Source organism: Mastigoproctus giganteus, chromosome 11 (assembly GCF_048544385.1).
Source record: "Mastigoproctus giganteus isolate SK-2022 chromosome 11, ASM4854438v1, whole genome shotgun sequence".
Lineage (NCBI taxonomy): Eukaryota > Metazoa > Arthropoda > Arachnida > Uropygi > Thelyphonidae > Mastigoproctus > Mastigoproctus giganteus.
In genome coordinates this window covers 22,683,284-22,705,719 of record NC_143585.1, presented here as the reverse complement: position 1 = coordinate 22,705,719, position 22,436 = coordinate 22,683,284, and the positions used below count along the sequence as shown (strand labels likewise).

The window sequence follows — 22,436 nt, the reverse complement described above, 5'->3', positions numbered from 1 at the left end:
TACGGAGGATGCAGAAAGGTCAGGAAATGACCACCGCATATTCCTGGAGCAATATGGCCTTAGTTGCTAATGCTCCTAAAAAAAAAAAAAAATATATATATATATATATATATATATACAGTCAGTCCTCGTATAGCACAATAGTTGTGTTCCTAGAAACCCTCGTGCAATGCAAAATCGTGCAATATAAACAACAGGCCCTATGGGAAAAATAGGGTTAGATGACGGCCACCCAAGATTGAACACACATTTGTAACCAAAACATTACCAAACCAAACACAATAAATAATCGTAATAAAATACGTAAGTATTTTATTACGACTATTACATAATAAAATATTGCTAATGCTTTTGCTTCTATCGTAAGCAAACTTGTTTTCTGTTTTATTTTCTATCCAAACAGATGACAGCCGTTCCATCTCTTCCAATTCTTTGTGTCTTAATCTAATGGATTTTAATTACACTTTGAGTTGTTCCTGCTATGAAAGTTGTTTTTATTTTCTCTGCATTCTTTGTAATTCTCGGCATTGCCTTATTTAAGCCTGTAGCACATGCAATATCACATGGCCTTTCATTTTGCTCAACGCATTTCACAATTTCATATTTTTTTTCTCTATCGACAGAGGCAGACTGGCCATAAGCCTTACTGGGGAAACCCCGGTGGGCGGGAGGCCGATGTGATTTTGGCCATAAATGCTAGTATGAGGCCACTACAAATTTTCCTGGGTAAGAATTTTTGATCCAGTCCACCTCTGTTTATAGATATTGCTTTTCTTTTTCTCTCTGAATCTGCAGTGTCTTCACCAAGACCCTTCCTTTTCACACCTTTTAAGTATTTTACTCATTTTTAGGGAATAAAGCACAATTACAAAACTAGGAGGCACGCTTGATACACATAAACAAAGCTGTGCGTGTGCAGCAACTGAATAAACAACACCATAAAGGCAGAGATACACTATTAACACATCACATTTTACTAAAGCACATTTCTAGGGGTTACTACCATAAAACAATAAAAACAATTTCCAGTTGCGTTTCTGCTAGTGGAATCTGTTATAAACTGGTAGTAAACTCGATCTAATTGCATTTGCGATTATACCGATAGCTGGAATTGTGATGGTTTTTACATTATTATGGTGAAATGTGTTTCCCCTTCACTGATAAAAAACACAAATACATTTTTAGAATCTTCTCTTCATTCCTATAGGGTTGCAATTCAGTTGGGGTGATTCCGCGTTCAACTGCCATTTCTTGTAAACACAAAGGCGCATTCTGTTCGTGTTATATAAGATATCGTTCCCCTATTTATAAATTGTGTATGATCGAATTCGTGTAGTGTAAACATGTGTTATACGAGGACTGATTGTATGTATATATATATATATATATTTTTTTTTAAAAAGGAGGATCAAATGATGACAGCAAATGCAAAACAATGCATTCATTTACTGCATATGAATGATTTCACGAAATGATCATTCAAAATCAAAATTTGTAAAAATGAATGTCCTTTTTTACAAAATGATTTAAGACAGAAATAAATCAAAACTATTTGCTTTTGTTATGTTGTTTGTTATTTGGTTTTTAGGAGCATTAGCAACTAAGGCCATATTGCTCTGGAATATGCGGTGGTCATTCTCTGACCTTTCCGCATCCTCCGTATTTGGTGGTGACGGGCTCGAACCCCAGTATAATCAAGAAGCGTGTGCTACGCACTGCTGCTCCTTCCCACCTGGCTACGGAGGCGCCGCTTTTGTTATGTAAAATTTGCATAGTGCAACAGCCCACTCCTGCTGTGACACTATGCAAATTTTACATAACATGTTTTCTGATCATGTTATTTGCAGATTTGGAGGCACAGAATAGCCTTTAAAGTCCTTGGGGTAAAGGACTTTTTCCTGAGCGATATATGAAGGAAAAAGATTTTTGTGATTGTCCTTTGAATATCACTGAATTAAAAAAAAACGAGATTTGACAAGAAATCAAAGTGCCTAAAGAAAACTTGTTACAACATTGTACCACAGAAATTTTCAGCACAGAATGACCCAGCTTACTTTTTAAGAACTAAAACTGCATTATTTATATTGTTTAAAAGAACTAAAATAGCATTATTTATAAAGCTTAAAAATATATTTTTTTAAGCTCTCAATTTTTTCAACTGATAAAGTAAAATAAAAACCATTATTTCAGTGCTGCGCCCCATATTTCATTCCCCTGTTTGAAATACAGGGTACAGAATTATCACCAACAGCTGAATAACAGTTGTTGGTGATTATTATTAAAATAAAAAATGTCATGGATGCTCTCTCATAATCAAAAACAATTAAATTTGATTTACCCTGAATAACAGTAGTATCGAGTGGTGCAAGGGCAAAAGTTTCCTCTTCATTGTGAATTAAAGTGGTTTGATCAACATTCAACTGTGGCTCAGGAGGTATTTCGATTGGAGGTGGCAAAAGTGCTTCATCGCCACCGTCAGCTACATCCCCATCTACAACATCAGTTTGACTTGTTCCTTCTTCAGGTATGGGGGCTTCTGGTGGAGGTGGAGATGAAGACGGTGCTGGTGGTGGAGAAGCTGGTGGTGGAGGTGGTGGAACTGGTGGTGGTAATAGCCCTTCAGCTGCTGTCCCTGCTACCACAGATTCTGGACTGGATGGTGGTGAAGGGGCTCCCATAGAGGGTGGTCCACCTATTAATTATGTAAAAAAAATAATTTTCAAAACTTCAGGAAAAGGAAGGGAGTGAATTTTAAGTATTTTCTGAATCAGCTGACCAACACATAAAAACTCTTGATTAAAGGCACTGTGCTACATCATTTAAACAACTTGCAAAAAACGTCACTATTCTGGAAGTCTTCATACTACAAAAATTTTTAATTAGAAACATTAGAAGACAATTATAAAACCTACATGTAGCAAATAGCAATAAATACCTTATATACCACTTCCAAACAGTACAAAGTTTTAATGGTCAATATTTTGCACTCTAACATAAATTAATATACATAGAATTCCATTTATTTTGCAATAAGCTAAACATCACAAGAAACAAAGGAATACGGTGGTTAAAAGGGACAAATATAGAAAAAAAAAAACAAGTATTCAAAGCTGAGTAGTGCTTACAACGTATGAAAGCATGAGAAAAGAAGCCTTGAGACAGCCTAATGTACAGGCAATGACAGCTGATTTTACAAGTGATAAACATCTTAAAAAATAGAGAAAAAAAAATCTGTGAGAATAACAATAAATAGAGCAATTACAGAAAAGGATATATAAATAATGGCATGACTGAGAAATACATTAGGAATTACAGAAAAATACTCGATATGCGAATACAGGCAACCCCTGTATAACATGGTACTTCTACAACACGGTTTGAGAATTGTGGCAATCCTCACACAACTGGTACTTATATAACATGGTTTCACTCTAACACGGTTTGAAAATTGTGGGAAATGTCGCATAACACGGTATTTTTGAGCTTTTGTGCTGGAAAAACCTTGCTATTATGTTAGATGTCATTTTCAACGTTTCCATTCCTTTTCGTGAATCCCTGCTGTTGACTTGCTAGTAGTGATATTTTTCTAGAGTACATTTCTGGAGGTCATGACCATAAAACAATAAAAACAATTTGCAGTTTCCGGTTTATTGGTCTATTCTGTTAGTGTAATCAATTATAAAAGGGTAGTAAACGCGATCTTCTTGCATTTGCTATAGTACCAATAGCTGGAATTCTGTGGGTTTTCATGTTATTACTGTGAAATGTGTTTCCCCTTCCGTGAAATATTCAATCACATAAAAAACAAATTTTCAGAAATTCATTACTCTGAATCTCGCTGGTGCATATAGTGTTTGTTGCACCTTGTGCGTGCTGTGTTCTTTGTTATTAATTGCTTATTAACTGTTTTAAATTTTACAACAACAAAAAAAAAAAAAAGTCAGTGAACAGAAATATCAATTACAGTACATATTAATTAAGCTATGTACGCAAGTGTAAATTTATGCTTTATAACTAAGCGGGGGTCCACTGTATTTTGTTGGGAGTGCTATTGAACTTGTCCTTGTTTGAGAGCATAAAAAATTGACTTCAAAGCGTGCAGATCGTGACTTTTAAAGAGAGCAGAAGGTACACGAAATCTAGATGCTGCAGAAGAGATTGTGCTTAGCAGCAATGAAGAAGAAGAAGAAAATTAAATGAACGTACATTATCTGACATATAAGTATCACAGTTTGTAAGGTAAGACATTTATTCAGTTATTACTATTTAAGTTACTACTATTATAAAAATAAAGTTAAAATATTAAATTATTACTACTATAAAAATAAAGTTTCTGATAGTTATAAAAAAAATGGTATATTTTTGTTAGCTTTTGGAAGGTAAGCCCTCCCCCTTTTTTGTACTGGTTCTTAGTCCCATATAACATGGTTTCGCATTACACAAGATTTTGTAGGGACCAAACTATCGTGTTATACAAGGGTTAGCTGTATGTACTTCATAAAAATAATTATTTTGGTTTAGCAAGCAACTGGAATGTATATTAATATAAGTAATATCATCCAACTCATATTAAAGAATTCCAAGGTGATGATTGTTTGAAACTTGAGCTGATTTATGACAGTAGAAGCCATTCATACTGCTGAAACCATTCTGTACACAGAAGCTGGAAAATGTAGTGTACTGACAAATTATATTTTAACCATTATTATTAATGCATATGTGATAGGTTAATTAGTTTCTTTACTTATTAATAAAGCTTGAGAAATAACATCATTTGACAGCACTAAAAATTCAAAGTAAAACTTCTAAAAATAAACAGGTGAGAGGAAAAGGCAACCATTAACAACACCCCAAGTCCCTACTTGGATAACTACATATATTTTTGTCCCCACAAATCACCGAAGAAACTGAAAACAAATAATAACATTTTGATTCCGGGTAGTAATCTACCTAAACCATTTTTATAAACTAGTGGTTCCCAAACTTTTTCGTGTCACTGCCCCCCATTGTTCCATAAACACATATTTAACACCTCCCATAAAAATATTTTTCTGAGTGGCAGACTGCACGACCTAATAAAAATCTAATTCAAAACAGTAATGATTAATTGCACATTTATTTCAAATCCAATAAAAGTTTTATTTTATTTAATTCAACATATTGAAATTACTGAACTACATTTAGAATCAAGTTGATTTTTCTGCAAATTTTTAATGAGAGGGATGGGTTTGATGACATAATACCAGTTTCTCAGTGTCCACTTTAAAGTCACTTAGAAGGAGCCTTAAATCGCCAGATTACACTTCAGTAATCTGAAGTCCATTTCTTTGCTTGGAGATAAGTTGGATGACCACACTAAAAGCACGTTCTACTAAATATGGAGTGGGAATGCAATAAGTAGCTTCTTAACCACTGTCTATAGTGCAGGATAGTGATCAGAAATTTTCTTCTGTAACCAAAACTCTTGATAAGATTTCTTAAACTTCGGTTTCAGTTCAATATCATTTTGTAACTCAATTAGTTCTTCCTCTAATACCCCAACCTTCTCAATATCTAAAAATGGATTCATCACACAATCGGGAATTTCTATCAAAAGAAGATCCTTAAATCATTCACACATATCTTTATGCAGTGTATCCAAATAGTCACAAAAGACTCGCAGATCATCATCCTGTATTCCACCAATCTTTTCTAGCTCAGACAGAGAGGGAAATTGATACACCTTGCGACAGCCTATATTGTGCTCGAATAAAGTTAACTTTGAAATAAGTAGATACTACAGATTTGGCCTTAATAAGGTTGATATCATTTCCTTGCAACTGTAAATTCATTTCATTGAATTTTGCAAATAGTTCAGAGAAATATGCAATAAGTGATCAAAAATTAACAAGGTCATAAAAGAATCTTTTACACTTGAAATAAAAAAATGCCGCAGAGACCAATTTTCCTAAAGACAACAGTTCCTGAAAACGCTGTACTCAGAAATGGGTGCACGATTTTCACTTATAATTTGAGAACGAAATATTGTCAGTTCTGCACACATTCGTGTGATACTCTGTGTAATTACTTAAACAAATATTCATGCTATGCGCTAGCCTGAACAATAGTAGATAAGCGATCAACATGCTTGGGAAGATCCAGTCTCAAATGTCCCCTTGCTTCTTTGTGGCCCCCTAGGTAAATCCACTGCCCCTAGCTGGTGGTACTGCCCACTTTGGGAACCACTATTCAAAACAGCAAGTCCTCACTGTTTGCCATCCTGTTGTTCAAACTTTGCTATCTACACCTGAGAGTAACTAACTCAGCCACAGAATGAATAAAGCCGATAAAAGTTCTTGGCATTATTGATGGGATTTGAACCTAGGCCTTATCCCACCTGGCATGGAAAGGAAGGTGATTATAACCACTCTGCTACCCACACAGAGACAGTTAGTATATTTACACTATTGTTATTGTGCAGCTATTCATAAAAAAGTTACTATTTTAAATGGAAACATCTTTGAACATGCAGCTCATGTAACATATGACTGAGTTCCCATAGCCAAAAGTGTTACACTTCTGCATCCTCCTTATAGCCCAGGTTTGGAGATACGGCTCCAATGAAGCAAATGTAGTAGTGAAGAGATGGTTGGCTGCCCAGGAATAAGAATTTTACCTAAAGGGCATATAATAACTTAAGCACAAGACAAAATGTATTGCAAGTATGTAGAAAAATGATATATCAAATTAAAGACATTTTTTTTTTTTTTTTTTAATCTACAAGTATTCTTATTTTCTTTCTGATTTACCTCCATCCCTTCAAGGGTTATGCAATACTTTTCAGGCTATCACTGGCACATATAACAACTTATTTTTATTTTATAAAACTAAGATATACACAGATAAGTGTTTTTTTTTTTTAATGCATTTAAAAAGATTAAATTAAAAAAATCTGTGTCTTTGTCTCTTATATACCTTATTGGGATAATTAAATGAAATGTGATAATTAAATGCATTAACCAAAAGACAAAATTAAAATCTTTATCATCATTCACTTACCATACATATCATCATCATCACTATCATCATCTTTTGGAAGATCCTGCCTGCTCGATGGCTCCTCTTGTGCATCGGCTTGATTATCTACTGAACTTGATTCAAGTGGCACATGTTCCAATGGAGCATCATCAAACAAACCTGTTGGCTCGAACAGACCTCCAGTCTCTCCATCTGAAAAATATTTATAACAAAAAAGTTCACATTTTCTAGTCTGCCATGCACAAATTGAAATTTTTTGATCAACCAATTTGTCCATTTGGCAAAGAATGTTCAAAAACCAAATAAAATAAAAAAAGAACGAAAGAACAAACCTCTTCACAATATATACATAAAATTCCAGCTAAAGTGCAAAACTTTAAGAATATTTGGGGAAGTCACAAATAATGTATGAAAAAAGTGCATTGCGTGGCACAGTACTATCCAGTTATTCTTACTTTAATAAGTGCCAAAAATAACACTGCTATAAGCTGCACCAACTATTTTTAAAGAGTTAAACTGGTATATCATTCTGCAGTAAGCACAAAATATTTCAACATTTTTAACAAAGGCAATGGTGTGGCACAGTACTATCCAGTTATTCTTACTTTAATAAGTGCCAAAAATAACACTGCTAAGCTGCACCAACTATTTTTAAAGAGTTAAACTGGTATATCATGCTGCAGTAAGCACAAAATATTTCAACATTTTTAACAAAGGCCTTACACATGAAACAATATCATTTAATACAAGATGTTCAGAGCAGCTTGCATGTTACAAGAAGTGAAAACTAAAATTCAATGAAAGCATGATCTGCTGACTTTAGCAGCAGCGCCTGCAGTAATACAGATTAATGAGAACCTCTGAATGACCTTGCATGATAAAATTTGAGCATTATAGCTCTGGTTCATACTATTTAAATAAACAGCATCCAAGTACAATCACGGCATCATTCTGGAAGCATTACCATTCCATGCCTGTAGAGTGATATGCTCTGAATACATGCTGGAGGTTCACCACTTTTTGTGATGACTGTTTTGTTTCTTAAACTAACAATACTTGAGAAAAACTTGAATGACATTTTTTACAAGGAAAATATATCGGTACTTGTTTATGCATCAGTCGGCCACTGAAGCTGGTCTAGAGTTAGATTATAACACCCAATCTCAACAATAACTGAAAAAAAATTTTTTTTATGAAATATTCCTCTTGTTCTTCAAATAATTATTACAGCAGGCCCCCGTTATAACGCAGTTCGCTTTACGCTGATTCGCTTTAATGCTGTTCTTATATTGTAACCCGTATCTGACTATAACGCTCTTTTACAGATTGCATCTTTGGCATATCGTTTCATTTGATGGAGTCGATAGCTTGAAAATGAATAGCAAAACAGTGTTAAAACGTTTCCCACGCCGACTTGAGAAATTTTCCCATGCTCAGAGAAATTTCTCGCACGCTAATTTAATTGCAGTACAGTGACTTGCTACGTAGTTCCGAGATCAACATTTTAATAAATGATCAAGTATATTGCTTGTAATTTTTGCGTTATATGCATTTATCCGAAGTCTAGACATAACTCAGTACAGTATTAGACATCGTGCGTAACGGACAGTTTACTTGAACATTGTATCTTAATTAATGCAACCAACACAGTTACATTTTCGAAGAGTTAATAATGGCCGATAAGAATGAAAAAGCAACAATGTCTGGGCGCATTTTTCGTAAATTTACATTTACATTATAGTCTTCGTAAATTTACATTTACGAAGACTATAAATGTAAATGTAAATTTGAAATTGAAAATTAAATTAGACGTTTTGAAGCCAATCGATTCCGGTCAACAACAAGCGGATGTGTGCCATAATTTAGGAAGAATGTGTGCCATAATTAATTGTAAGAACAATTATAAAAAAATAAAGAATTAATTTTAGCAGCGGGAAAGACAGCTGTTCCACTGCAAGCAACTAGGGCTAGGCCGGCTATTAGGATTGAAATGGAAAGACTAACTAATTTTATTGAAGATAATATCCAATGCAGAATTCAGTTAAGTTAAATGTTATTAAAAAAAAAAAAAAAAAAAAAGACAGAGAGAGAGAGAAAGAGATTAGCCAATATGATTATCTGAAGAAAACTCACCTAAAAAAAAAAAAATGTCGAAAACTGGTAAGGGCTGGTTGAATAGATTTAAAATCCAAGGAGAAGCCACAAGTGCAGATGAAGGAGCCAAAACTTTCAAAAAAGAATTTGCTAAAATTATTGAAGAGGTGTATTATGTGTTATACTTCTCAACAAGTTTTTAACATAGATGAAGTAGGACTTTTGTGGAAACAAATGCCTAAAAGAAGTTTCATATTGAAAGAAGAAAAAAACATGCCAGGTTTCAAAGCGGCGAAGGATCGGTTGACTTTATTGTAGGGCGGTAACGCTGCGGGGGATTTAAAATTAATACCCCTTTTAGTTTATTTGGAAGAGGGCCAAAGTTCAACCCAAAATCGACACATTTTTTCATGATTAAATTCCTCAATTAAATTCATGATTTTAATTGGAATTTTAAGTTTAATTTTGATACGTAAGTAGTTACCACAATTATATACGTATGTAATGCAGAATATTTTATATGTACAAATATTTGAATATTAAATATTTTGACTAACATTTGTACATCTTTTCACTACTGTTTATTATTGATTAGGAAATATCCTATGGCACCGACTGCAACTCACAAATACATATGTTACCTTATGGGAATGCGGCGCTCGCTTAGCGCTCTATTTTTCCGGAACGAACTATCAGCGTTAAGCTGGGGTCACCTCTACTAACAAAAAAAACACGACTGAAAATCATTAGATGATAGAATTGTTATTGAAGACTCTAGAAAAAAGGAAACAGTGTTGTTTGTAATTAAGACGATCTGCAAGATTTCCCCTATATGCCACTGTAGCATGTGTAATGCAATGCCAGCAAGCGTGTGTTTAGTGTTGAAATGTTTGTATATGTGTTGTATGTTGAGTGGTGGCACCTGGTGCCTTCGCAGCCAGGGAGGTAGGGGAAACCTGGTTCCCCGCCCCATGACTCCCAGAAAAAAAGAAACAGAAGAGTTTCTTTAATATGATAGAAAGAAGGGTAGAAACTAATAATAAAAAAAACAGGAATGGTTGGACATTTACTACATTAGCAGTCATATTAACAGCAAGGTAGGAAAACAATTATATCTATGAAGATATTTTTAGCAAACTTTGAAAAAAAGATAAACCTAACAAACAATAATAATTACAAACAGTACCTAAACATGAAGGTAGAAACAAGTTTATGCAGAGGGAATATAATGCACAAAGAAAACATAACTGACTGTATCATTAGAAAAGGATCTTAAACAACTAATTGAAGTTGCAAGGTTTGTTTTGTTTTTGTTTTGTTGGTTTTTAGGAGCATTAGCAACTAAGGCCATATTGCTCCGGGATATGCGGTGGTCATTCCTTGACCTTTCCGCATCGTCCGTATTTGGTGGTGACGGGCTCGAACCCCGGTCTAATCAAGAAGCGTGTGCTGCGCACTGCTGCTCCTCCCCACCTGGCTACGGAGGCGCCTAAAAAAGTTGCAAGGTAAATAGAGGAACTTCAGAATGGAAATTACCATATTTGTTTGTATTGAGAACATTAAAAATGGTAATCAGTGCAAAAATAAGAGTTATTAAAAAAAAAAGTGTTAGGATGGACAAAAATCAGAAGGTTTGATGACAATCACATATATCAAACACAGAAGACTTCTTGCAGGAGGCAAAACTACAAATTCTAAACCTCCTCCCATGCAGGCACGTGACTTTTTTTTTTCTAAATAAAATGGCCAAATAGTTGGTTATGTAATCTTGTTATCAACATAATACAGTATTTTATCATTTTTTGGTTAATTTATTAGAAAATTCATTGTATAGGGACAATCATTCCAGCTCTAAGGCTTGTTTTTTGAAAACTTTATTAAAGTGATACAATTTATGTGGCAGCTACTACAGTACAAGGAGCCTCCATAGCAGAGTGGTCAGTATACCAACTGTGATACCCATGAGGGCATATATCAAAGATCAGCAAACGAATAAATTAGTTCCTAAGAACCCTGGAATCTACGTGGATTGTAGACAAATTTTAGACTCATCCACTGAAAACAAAAATGAAAATTACAGTATCAGCTACATTAATTTGCATATAAACCCCTTTCTATCATGTTCTTTTCAAGTTAAGATATACTAGCGCTAATAAACATAAGATTGTGACATTTTCCTGCAAGTCTTTTATAAAAGATTAGTATTTGCTTGTACCTATAAGCGTCAATTTTTTCTGACTGAGTATAACAGATTCTTGATGTCTTATTCTGTTCCATAATGTGCTAGCAATTTTCAATGGGGTTTGTGTAGTTTTCATTAATATAATGAAAACTGTGTGAAATGATATTTCCTGTAATGTGGAGAGGAATGAGTCATGATGGAAAATATAGTTTTTACAGCATGATTGAAAGCGCAGAGGCAGAAGTCTCCATTAAAATTTTTTTTTATTAGTTACCATTAACAGAACTATTTACAAAGTGGACCGAAACGTAGTCAGGATAAAAAGCTTCACTGCGTGTCTATGCTGAACACGATGGTTTCCATCTGATCCACACAGGTTAAATGTGAACTCATTAAAAGTTTATAGATTCTTACTGCTTATTTGTCCAATTAGCATGTTATTTAGCTCAGGCTGGACATTATTTTCTTTGGATTTGGTGAATAAAGCTTTTTATATGGTTGATATACATTAAGACCACTCATGACAAGTCTGTCTGACAGTTCTTTCCTTTACATCAGCATGTTCCTCCTATATGGCTGAAATCTGTGCTGCTTGTAATATAATAAAGAAGGCTTAGACATTTTAAAAGTCTAAAAATTCTTGACAAAGAAGACTGATCACAACCAACACCTGTTTGGAAATAAATCAATTAGATTGTCCTCCCCTCCGCCAAATCAAGAACAATAATTACATTTTTCTCCTTTGAGTTAACAACTTATTGCTCTGAATAGAAACTGATGGTACCAACTAGAAAGCAGCTGCCTTTTATACACAGGATGTTGCAAAAAACATACATCTATTACACAGACTGCATTTTAAAAGCATTTAGTACAATATAATAACGTGCTAATATTATAGGATGATAAAACAATGCTCTCAAGTGACAATTTCAGATATATACAGGAAGATAGCGGTTCCTTTATTAACAATCATAATTGCCTACAGGAAAATGCTAAAAAAGATCATTGCATAACGATCTTTTTACAAATTATATTGCATAACTCTGCATATAATCAATGCATAATGCTATTTTGTGTTTTAAAATAATTTGTTGCTTTGTCTATGTCTGTTTTTTTTTTTTTTTATACTCACTTTTGGGGACTGTGACCATTTATTTAATTTAGAAAAACTGCAGAGAGATGTTGCACTGAAAAGGCAAGAGAGAAAGAAAGAGAGAGAGAGATAGAGAGATTCCAAGTGATAATAAACACAACAGTATTACTTTTAGAGTTCTATGACTGGCCTAAAACAAGCATATGGATGTTTAAGCCTTGTGGCTTACAAGCACTTTTCTTTGCCAAAAGTAATGCCCAAATGTTATTTATATTGACATTGTTAACTGCAACTTTCACTGTTAATCAAATGCATGGATCCAATAAGAGGTGCATTGTAAAGCAAATTATCATTAACCAAATACAATGCTAATTGAAGGACCACTGTACTAATGAAATAATAAAGGAGTGTCGTGAAATGCATCATTTCTGAGGCAAAGTTGCTTCACATTTCTGACAAACTCAATCATCAATTATATTCACGTCTATTTATACTCTACCATGCTGGGGTAAAAGTCTGGTCCACCAATGCACCTACTAAAATAAAAATCCTGCAATCTGTTCAGACACTTGATTCTTGAATAGATCAGAATGAGAGTCGAACTCTAATACTTTGCTTGGTAAACAAATATTCTATTAAATCAACTACGTATATGTGTAGAGGGAAATTTTAATTTTAGAAAATCTAAATCAACATAACAAAGTGTAGATCAACATAGTTATTCATTATGTAAACTGACTGGAAAGGAGTAAAAGGAGAAGCAAAATCAATACAAACCTAAAAGACCTTCACCAACAGCACCACCAAAGCCATCATCTTTTAGTGGAGCATCAAGATCTTTACTAGTTGTTCCAGAGTTATTTGTACTGTTCTGTAATAAGTCATTAGATTTATCTCCAGATTTATCTTCACCCAACAAAAGACTAGCATGATCAAATCCTTCATCAATATTGGTTGCATCTCTAACAACTTCTGGATCATCAAAGCTCATGTCACCTGTAAAGAAATGCATAATAAACAGTACTACTTATTGGTACAACAGAAATATGAGATAAATACTTTAAATAGATAAAAAGTGTCAAATTTAGAGAATTTCTTTATTATCGATTTTTAATATAAATAAGACTATAAGCAAAAAAAGAAATCTGTACAGTTAGGATATAAAACTGCCTCAGCATAACAAATTCTGAGCAAAGTAAAAGTTCAATTACTGAAAATTGCAACTGATTCAAATACTGTTTATTATCATAATACATAAGCAATTTATACGCACTTCATCATTACTACTAACTAGTGTGAAATTGCTGCTTGGTGTACTTCTTAATTCATTCTAATATTTAATATGGTAGCATAGCTTAATTTATTATGGTACTCACCTTTTTTTTTTTTTTTTATAACCTGCAATTGATGTTTGAATAGGGTGGATGATAATTTTAATTTAAATTAGGAGTAAGTAAGTTGGGGTTTAAAAACAGAAGTTAAAATATGCGCAAGGAAGTAGAAGTGCACACGTCTTCGTCCTTGGTTGTCAATATTAAAGTTGAAAATAAATCCAGTATTAACCATTTATTTTCAACTTTAATACTGACAACCAAGGATGAAGATGTGCACTTCTACTTCCTTGCGCATATTTTAACTTCTGTTTTTAAACCCCAACTTACTTACTCCTAATTTAAATTATCATCCACCCTATTCAAACGTCAATTGCAGATTATAAAAAAAAAAAAAAAAAAAAAAGTAAGTACCATAATAAATTAAGCTATACTATCATATTAAGTCAATTATAAATGGTATTTTAAGTAATCTATCATATTAAGTCAATTATAAATGGTATTTTAAGTAATCTATCATATTAAGTCAATTATAAATGGTATTTTAAGTAATCTACAATTATCGAATTTTCATTCTAATATTTGAGCCATTACTACAACAATATCTTACATGTGTTTAAATAAAACTGAAATTATTTTAAAAGCAAGAACAGCTTCAAAGATATATATAAAATATTTACCAAAACCATCATCTGCCATTAAACTCAGTGTTCCATAATCTTCCTTAAGAGTAATGTCCTCAGCACGACTCTGGTTTAGTGTCACTGGAGCTTCAATATCAATACTACAATAAATAAATAAAATAAACAATGACTAATAAAAACTAAGCATATTATATATACAGGGTGGTTCAAAATTATGTACACACACTTTAGAATAGGTTCCATGTTCCTCAAATTTATCCCACAAACAACTAATTGTTAAATGTGTGGGCGCTTTTGTTCCATATCATGATTTTCGAGCATGCTGAACTTCATTGACATTTTCATATTTCCAATACCATTTTATAATTGCCTTTCTTTCTTCAAAACTTAATTGGATACTCTCCATTATTTTAGAGGTATCTATAAAATACAACAAAAATTAAATTATTGCAAAAATATTGTCTATTTTTAAGCTACAAAATGAGTTTAAGAAAATTAAATTGATGCATATTGTTCATTAAATATAAATTTTTAAAGTGTGTATACATAAATTTTGAAACACCCTGTGTGTGTATGTATGAACAGAAAAGTAATTCTTACCATCAGATAAATTTCAATGAAAATAATGCCCAATTTAAAGCAAATTTTCATGCAATTTAAAGATACACCTGTGAAAATTATGCCATATGTAGTCAGAATGATATTATTGATGATATTATTTTTTTAATATGTCCCATCATTCTAAACAGGTTTCATCAGGCATTGAACAATATAAAATGTATTCCCACTCTGTAACACTTGGAACATTCTATTATCCTCCTTTGCAATGTCTTCACAGCTCTTCCTTCAAAGGACTGAAGAGATGATAGTATGATGGGAACATGTCCAGACCATGGGGGAAGCGTATAATAAAATTTCCATGACATTTTAATACTGTATGTAATTTTTGCTCTCAAGGCCCATGATGAACTTAAACCACAGATCATTATGTGAGCACATTATGAAAAATGGAAAAAAACTCTCAACAAACATTCCACAAAAGAGAAAATCTGAGTTTTTGTTCTTCCATGAAAATGTGAGAATCCACACAAGTGTGTGTGTGTATCAACTGAGGCTATCAGAGCTTATGTGGATATATACTGTGATGGCTCGTATTTTCTACAGTACAGACCAGGTCCCATCAGATTATCATCTTTCCATTCTTTGAAAGAAAAGCTGCAAGAACTTCATTACAAAGATATTGACACATGGAAAAATGCTGTGCCAATGGCTTGGCTGAACAGCAAGGTGTCAATTACACAGTGAGAATACTTAATCTTGTTCAAGACTGGAATAAAACTATTCAGAAAGACAAGTAGCTATACCAAAATATAGCAATGCCTGCATCAATGCTGTGGTTACATATGGTACAATTTTCACACCTTGTATCCTGTAATCCTGAACGAACTTTAATTTAATATTGTGAGACATAATAAATGTTTAACAACTTATAATCACCATAATGATACATGATGAAAAAATCACAATGCAATGTGCACCAGCAGCTTTTCAAGGTCATTCCTATAAACTAAGTGATACATACACTGGTGTTCAAAGAAAGTGCATCACCTAGGAATTTCACATTTCTAACCCTTTTACGTGGTGTTATGTTACATTAATGACTAGCATCACAAATAGAAATATAAACAAAAGATATTTATTAACAGTTAAGGCAAAGCTAAGTAATATTTGATAGGTGCTCTCAAAATATTCCAAAATGAGCATTTGCAACCTTTATACAACAGTTTTGGTAAACACAACAATTATGGCCGAAATTTATCAGAAGCCCTCAGTTTGCTTCAGTTTATCATTTTAAATGGAAAATAAAATGAAAAGTTCACCAGGTGCGAACTAATACTGTATTTAGTTGAACCGCCTCTGGCCCTGATGACAGCAGCACACCGTCGAGGCATTGACAAGATCAATTTCTGAAGATAATCAAATGATGGTTCGTGGTTCCAAACATGAATTATGGCTTCCTGAAGTTCACGAAGGGTCTCTGGTTTCTTTCTGGCAACTGCAGATTCCACACAATGCCAACAGTTCTCTATAGGATTGAGGTCCGGGCTGTTTCCTGGCTAACTAAGAGTTGTAATAGACTATTCTTCCAACCATTTTTTCACCTGTAACAAATGTAAACACATTACTGTTGAACCTCTAATGCAGAAATGAAACTCAAGTAACTACAAAAGTGTCTGCTTATACTTTTCACCTGATGACAAGGAGCAGAGTCGTCCTGAAAGATGCAGTTACTTGGCAGGTTGAAATGGTCTCTAATGGTTGGCAGCAATTTGCCTTCCAATATAGCAAGGTATCCATTGGCATTTACGGAACCTTTTATAAACTGCAGATGACCTATTCCGCGATACGAAATGCACCCCCATATCATTTGGCTGGTAGAGAATTTCACTGTAGACACCATACAGTCTGGATGGTATTCTTCACCACGTCTACGGTGAATTGTTTGTCTCCCATCAGAGCCGTGCAGGTTGAATTTCTTCTCATCCGAGAAAATAACTGACTTCCACTGCTCGAGGGTCCATTTGACATGCAGGCGCATGGGTGCATAAGTACACGTGCCTTGAGTGAACGGGGTTCAAGCCCATGACTACTGAATACAGTGCTGTTTCTTGTAATCTGTCTATCTTTGTGAACTCCTCTGACCGTTTGGTCGTCCTGGAGTATAAACAGAAAAAAAAAAATTAATTGGGCCTTTTTCTTTTTCTTTTTTTTTTTTTGTGAGGAAGGGCTTCTTCTTAGGACGACGGGCTACAAGTCCATCTTTGAAGAGACATCTTCTAACTGTTACTGCACTTGCTACTACTCGTGTATGTTCTTTCCATTCTCTTTTTAGCTCAGACGAAGCAGCTTTACGGTTTTTAAGGCACAAGCGCTTCAAAACGCGGTCTTGTTTTGGCTTAGAGACTCATTTGCGTCCAGTTCCTTTTTTCCTATCAGCAGAACCAGTATTCTTGAGTTTGGAAAGAGATCTACTCACTGTCAACTAATTACAAGACACTCTATAAGCAATACAATGGGATGAACATCCTTCCTCACATAAAGCAACGATAGCACTCTTTTCGCTCTTCTGTCTTGCCATGCTGCTGGCATTATTTTTATTTTTTAACCATCATTCTAATTTATTTTTATATTTCAAGCAGCATGTAGAGGAATATTCTTTTTGCTGCCTCTGATGGTTGCTTTACCCTTTTTATTTTTTATTATGAAAGATTCAGTTTTCAACTATTCAAATATATGTTTAAGTATATATATATATATATATGATTGCAAATATGGAAAATTATGTTTTGATCCAAAATTTAACATCCAGAGCATCACTAGATAGTAATAAAGCAAAATAAATATATGTAGAAATATGTAAACAGTAACCTAATTTAAACAAAGAAATTACCAAATGTTTCAACTGACGTTACCACTATGTGAGCACTTCTTTTATGCTGCTCTGCTTTTTTTTTTTTTTTTGATAAAAGCAATAGTTTGGAAATTATAGTATATTTCAGACCATCAATTTAACAGTGCTTTCACTATGAAGGCCAATATTTTTAATTTTAAACTAAGTGACCAAATGTAAGAATCAAATTGTCTATAATGTAACTTTTATACTATTTTACTGATACAATTTTGGTGATAATTATGTTTCATTAAAATATGTGAAATGAATAAAATAAGCAAAATACAATAAGAAAGTTAAAATATGTTAAAAAATTCCAATTAAGTTTAAAAATAAGTTTAAAAAGCTGTGCATAACCATAGTATAATGCTTTACAGTTAAATTCAAAAAAGCCATAATTACATTATATTATATATACACACATTTTTAAAGTAATTTCAAACAATCTCTGTTACACAAACTGCCTTGAAATCATCCAGTATACACTGCCATCTCTTTTCTGTTTCCAACTAATAGGAGACAGTTTATAATAATTTTTTTTTTTTTTATGAAAACCCCAAACACAAAAGGTATCAAAACCTATAGTACTTAGTACCGTGCATGGGTGAAGGAGAAGTATGGGGGGCAGGAGGATGCCGGAAACTTTGCTCTAGAGACTAAACATGGGTTTCACCACTTCAAGCCTCCAATAAGCAAAGTGGTGGTATTTCACCGGTTGATGAAAGTCATCTACCACCTTATGGCAACATGAAAACAGCTTTGAAAATCAAAGGAAGAAATCGCAATTGCTAACTCAGTTGTCCAATTTGAGTTCTCAAAAGTCAAAATTGAATTAAACGACACATAAATAGATGTAACAGATATTACTGCATAAAAAAATTTATATATATAGTAAAGAATAATTGTATTAAGAAGCTAATTAATTATGGGGGTGGAATGTGACTGTACGAAAAGGAAGATAACATAACTTATGGATCAGGGACACTGCATTAGCAAAATGTACCCTACAGCCATAATGTGTATATACATATAAAGGATGTAGAAATTGTGAAGACGATTTTGATTTAAACCTATTGAATATACGGTATGAAAAACAAGAAGAAATAGACAGGAAATTAAAAATAAAGATAAGTGAAAAGGCGACCAAAATAAGATAACATTGCAGTGTCTTTCACAATCTCAGTGTCATCATCAGGGGTCATCCACCGAAATTATGAAAAAGACAGCAATGTTCTTGTTTCTGTTTCCGACATGTTTTGTATGCTGTGGTGCAGATGAGCTGTTGCCACGTGTTGAGAACGAAATATTAAAATAAAAAATTTTTTTTAAAATTTTGCATTAAGAGTAAGGTCTAATAGATTGTGCCAATAAAAGTGGTTATATTACGCAGTGCATACACTTTTATTGGCACAATCTATTAGACCTTACTCATACTGCAAAATTTTAAAAAAATTTTAATATTTCGTTCTCAACACGTGGCAACAGCTCACGTGCACCACAGCATACAGAACACGAGAAACAGAAGCAAGAACATTGCTGTCTTTTTCATAATTTCGGTGGATTACCTCTGATGATGACACTGAGATTTTGAAAGACACAGCAATGTCATCTTATTTTGGTCGCCTTTTCACTTCTTATCTTTATTTTTAATTTCCTGTCTATTTCTTCTTCATACCATATATTGCTACATTCCTTATCCATTTAGTTGAGCTAACAGTGTATACCGTATATTCAATAGATTTATTAGTAAATTAATAAGAGGAGTTTACCTAAATATAGTATGTAGAACACTTCCGTATGATACCCTCCAGAAATTAAAACGGAAAAAACGAAAAAATCGACAACTTACCGGTACATTAAAGTAAAATATAAATAATTAAATAATCAATTTAAAACAATTCAAAATCAATTTAAAACAATTTAAATTCAAATTAACGCAATTAAAAGAATCTAACGAAAATATTCAAAACGATTTTCAAAACGAAAATGCTTCCCATTTTGAATTTTCTGTTGGTAACATCATCAGTTGTTCCCACTGTATAGAATTTAAATACTGTCTAAGACCAATGTAGTCACCTTTACAAAAGCAAAAACCATTCCCTTTACCCTTGATGATAGTTAGTTATTTGGTTTTTAGGAGCATTAGCAACTAAGGCCATATTGCTCCGGGAATATGCGGTGGTCATTCCCTGACTTTTCCGCATCCACCCTTGATGGTAGTTACCTCTTTGAGTAAATCCTACTTCAGCACACAGTGATCACTGCCACCTAGTGGTTCCTTTATCTGCAGATTCTCAATGCATGAAGAATCACTACTGATAATCAGATCACAAGTATTACTCCCTCTAGTTGCCTCCCGAACATGCTGCTGTAGCAAACAATCATTCAATAAATCCACAAACGCCTCGCTAATGTGTGAGTGACCAACCCACAAATTCCAGTCAATCTCTGGGAAATTAAAATTCCCCATTATAAGACACTCTGATTTACTGGCCTACTCTATTTCTCTGCACAATTGCTCATTATACTCATCAGATTCATTAGGCCTATAACATACACCTATTCTCATTTTTCCTTTCCCAGTGCTTATGTCACACCAAACAGATTCAACATTGCATTGTCCACCAACATCAATTGGATGCTCTTCCTTAGATTTTATGTGTTTCTTAACTAACAGTATAACCCCTCCTCCCTTTCCTTTCTGTACACATTGTACTCCCCAAATTTCATTTCTGCACTGCTTACGTCTGTGTGACACCATGTCTCTGATATCCCAACAATATCTGCCTTTGATGTCTTGACTAGCACTTCAAGCTCATTGGTGCATGTACAGCAATGCTATACTCCTAGCATTGGTGTACGTGCACCTGTTTCTACTCTTAGTTACCCCAACATAGACCAGGTATTTACTTATTCCATTATGACTCCCAGCAGTCCTGGAAATCCCTATTGCCTTGCTTTCCAGGTTGCTGCTCAATTGTATTTCAATAGAAGCAGTGCAAGAATCACTTTCACCTCTGCCAACTGTTAATCTATTAGTCCATGTATCCCCCCCCTATTGTTGTATGGAACAAAGTATTTCCAAGACGGTGTTATAAAAAATATAACACAAAAAAAAAAAAAAAAAAAAAAAAACATTTGTTATCTAATTATTTCAATATCTGAATTGAAATAAAAGCCCTTCTCCTTTATTAATTCACTCATGAAAGGGTTAATCAGGTGGAAGGTTTCAAATATAACCCATAAGCGTTTACAGGTCATGAGTTCTGCATTACTTTGAAAAATGTTGCAATATGACTATAATTGGAAGGGAAGAATATGCCACTCTTCTTAAGAACTGGCTGAATGTGAATAAATTTCCATTCAAGTAGGAAAAATACCACTGGATAAGGAATACAAGAAGGGGCACAATAAAGAAGTTAACTCAGGAATGCAGATTTTAAGAATAAGAGGAGAAATGATACTCATATCTGGAGACTTCTTGGTATTTGTATGGCAGAAAGAGACCTGCCAAAATCATCAATGATAGAATTAAAGTAAGATGATAAGACAAGTCAACTGTATTTAGAAGAAAATGCAACAGAACTACCACAATATAAGAGAGCCAGAAATATGCATGGACACAAGTTGCACACAATGGCTTTGGTAAAAGATCAGAAGGCTCTACTGCCACGTGAACACTAAGAAGTTCAGTATATCTAAACACACATTCAGTCCCTTACACATCAATGACATAATCAATTATAATCAATTAAATATAATAAATGATTATATATCTGAAACCAGAGCAACTTCTGAATAACAGAAAAATTAAATTAATTTATACATATAATATTCTCATTACATTCTGATTTTTAAAACCTTTATGCAAATGCTTCTCCTGCCATTGCCACAGAACACCCCTAACATTCCATTGTGGAATCTCCTCATGTACAACTGTCATACTGTGCAAATTCTTTTATGAGCAGTCAAACTACATCTGTTTCTATTAAAAAATAAATGAAATTTGCTCTTACTTGATTTCTGGCATTGCACTATCAAAATCATGAAAGACTTCGGGTAAAGTAATTGTGGCAACTGCAGCTTCTCTGTTTTCTTCTGGAAGATCAACTACCCCGGGACGGAAAGCCATCTTAATCTTGATAAATGCTTCATTGCAATCAGCAAGTAAATACTTTGCTTTTCTAGAGTATATACGTACAATTCCCAGTAAAAGATGCCCTGATGTTCTTAATGCCATTTTAACCTGTAAAGATTAAAGATATACAGTCAGCACCTCTAATTTCACACAATTTATAATATACTTTTAAAAACATAACTGAATTTATTAAAATTCAGAATACATTTTACATGCTGCCTGTGTGACTAAGCACCACAATTAAAATAAAACACCGCAATCATAATATAAAAAAAAAGATGCCTGTAAAAAAAAAAAAAACCATATAAATATATACAGTCGAACTTGGTTAATAACGAGCATCAAGGGACCCACAAAATTTCCTCGTTATTTCCTCACTATATCAGTGATGAGTTAAATCTACCTCCTATTTTTTTAAAATTCTCAATAAATTTATAAAAAGATAGATTCAAAAAACAAAAGAAATATAGAGAGAAAAAAATAATA

At 33.6% G+C, this 22,436-nt stretch overlaps 1 protein-coding gene across 1 annotated transcript in view; it reads right to left on the bottom strand.

The window, feature by feature from the left end:
- The window catches only part of LOC150077776 (uncharacterized), a 172,832-nt gene that overhangs the window by 61,629 nt on the left and 88,767 nt on the right, over positions 1–22,436 (bottom strand). Inside the window, exons 3-7 of the mRNA XM_090384362.1 lie at positions 21,829–22,058; positions 14,398–14,501; positions 13,164–13,382; positions 7,039–7,209; positions 2,339–2,692 (exon numbers count right to left, since the gene is read on the bottom strand). Of these exons, the coding sequence (XP_090240488.1) occupies positions 2,339–2,692; positions 7,039–7,209; positions 13,164–13,382; positions 14,398–14,501; positions 21,829–22,058 (1,078 nt within the window). The remainder of the gene's footprint in view (positions 1–2,338; positions 2,693–7,038; positions 7,210–13,163; positions 13,383–14,397; positions 14,502–21,828; positions 22,059–22,436) is intronic.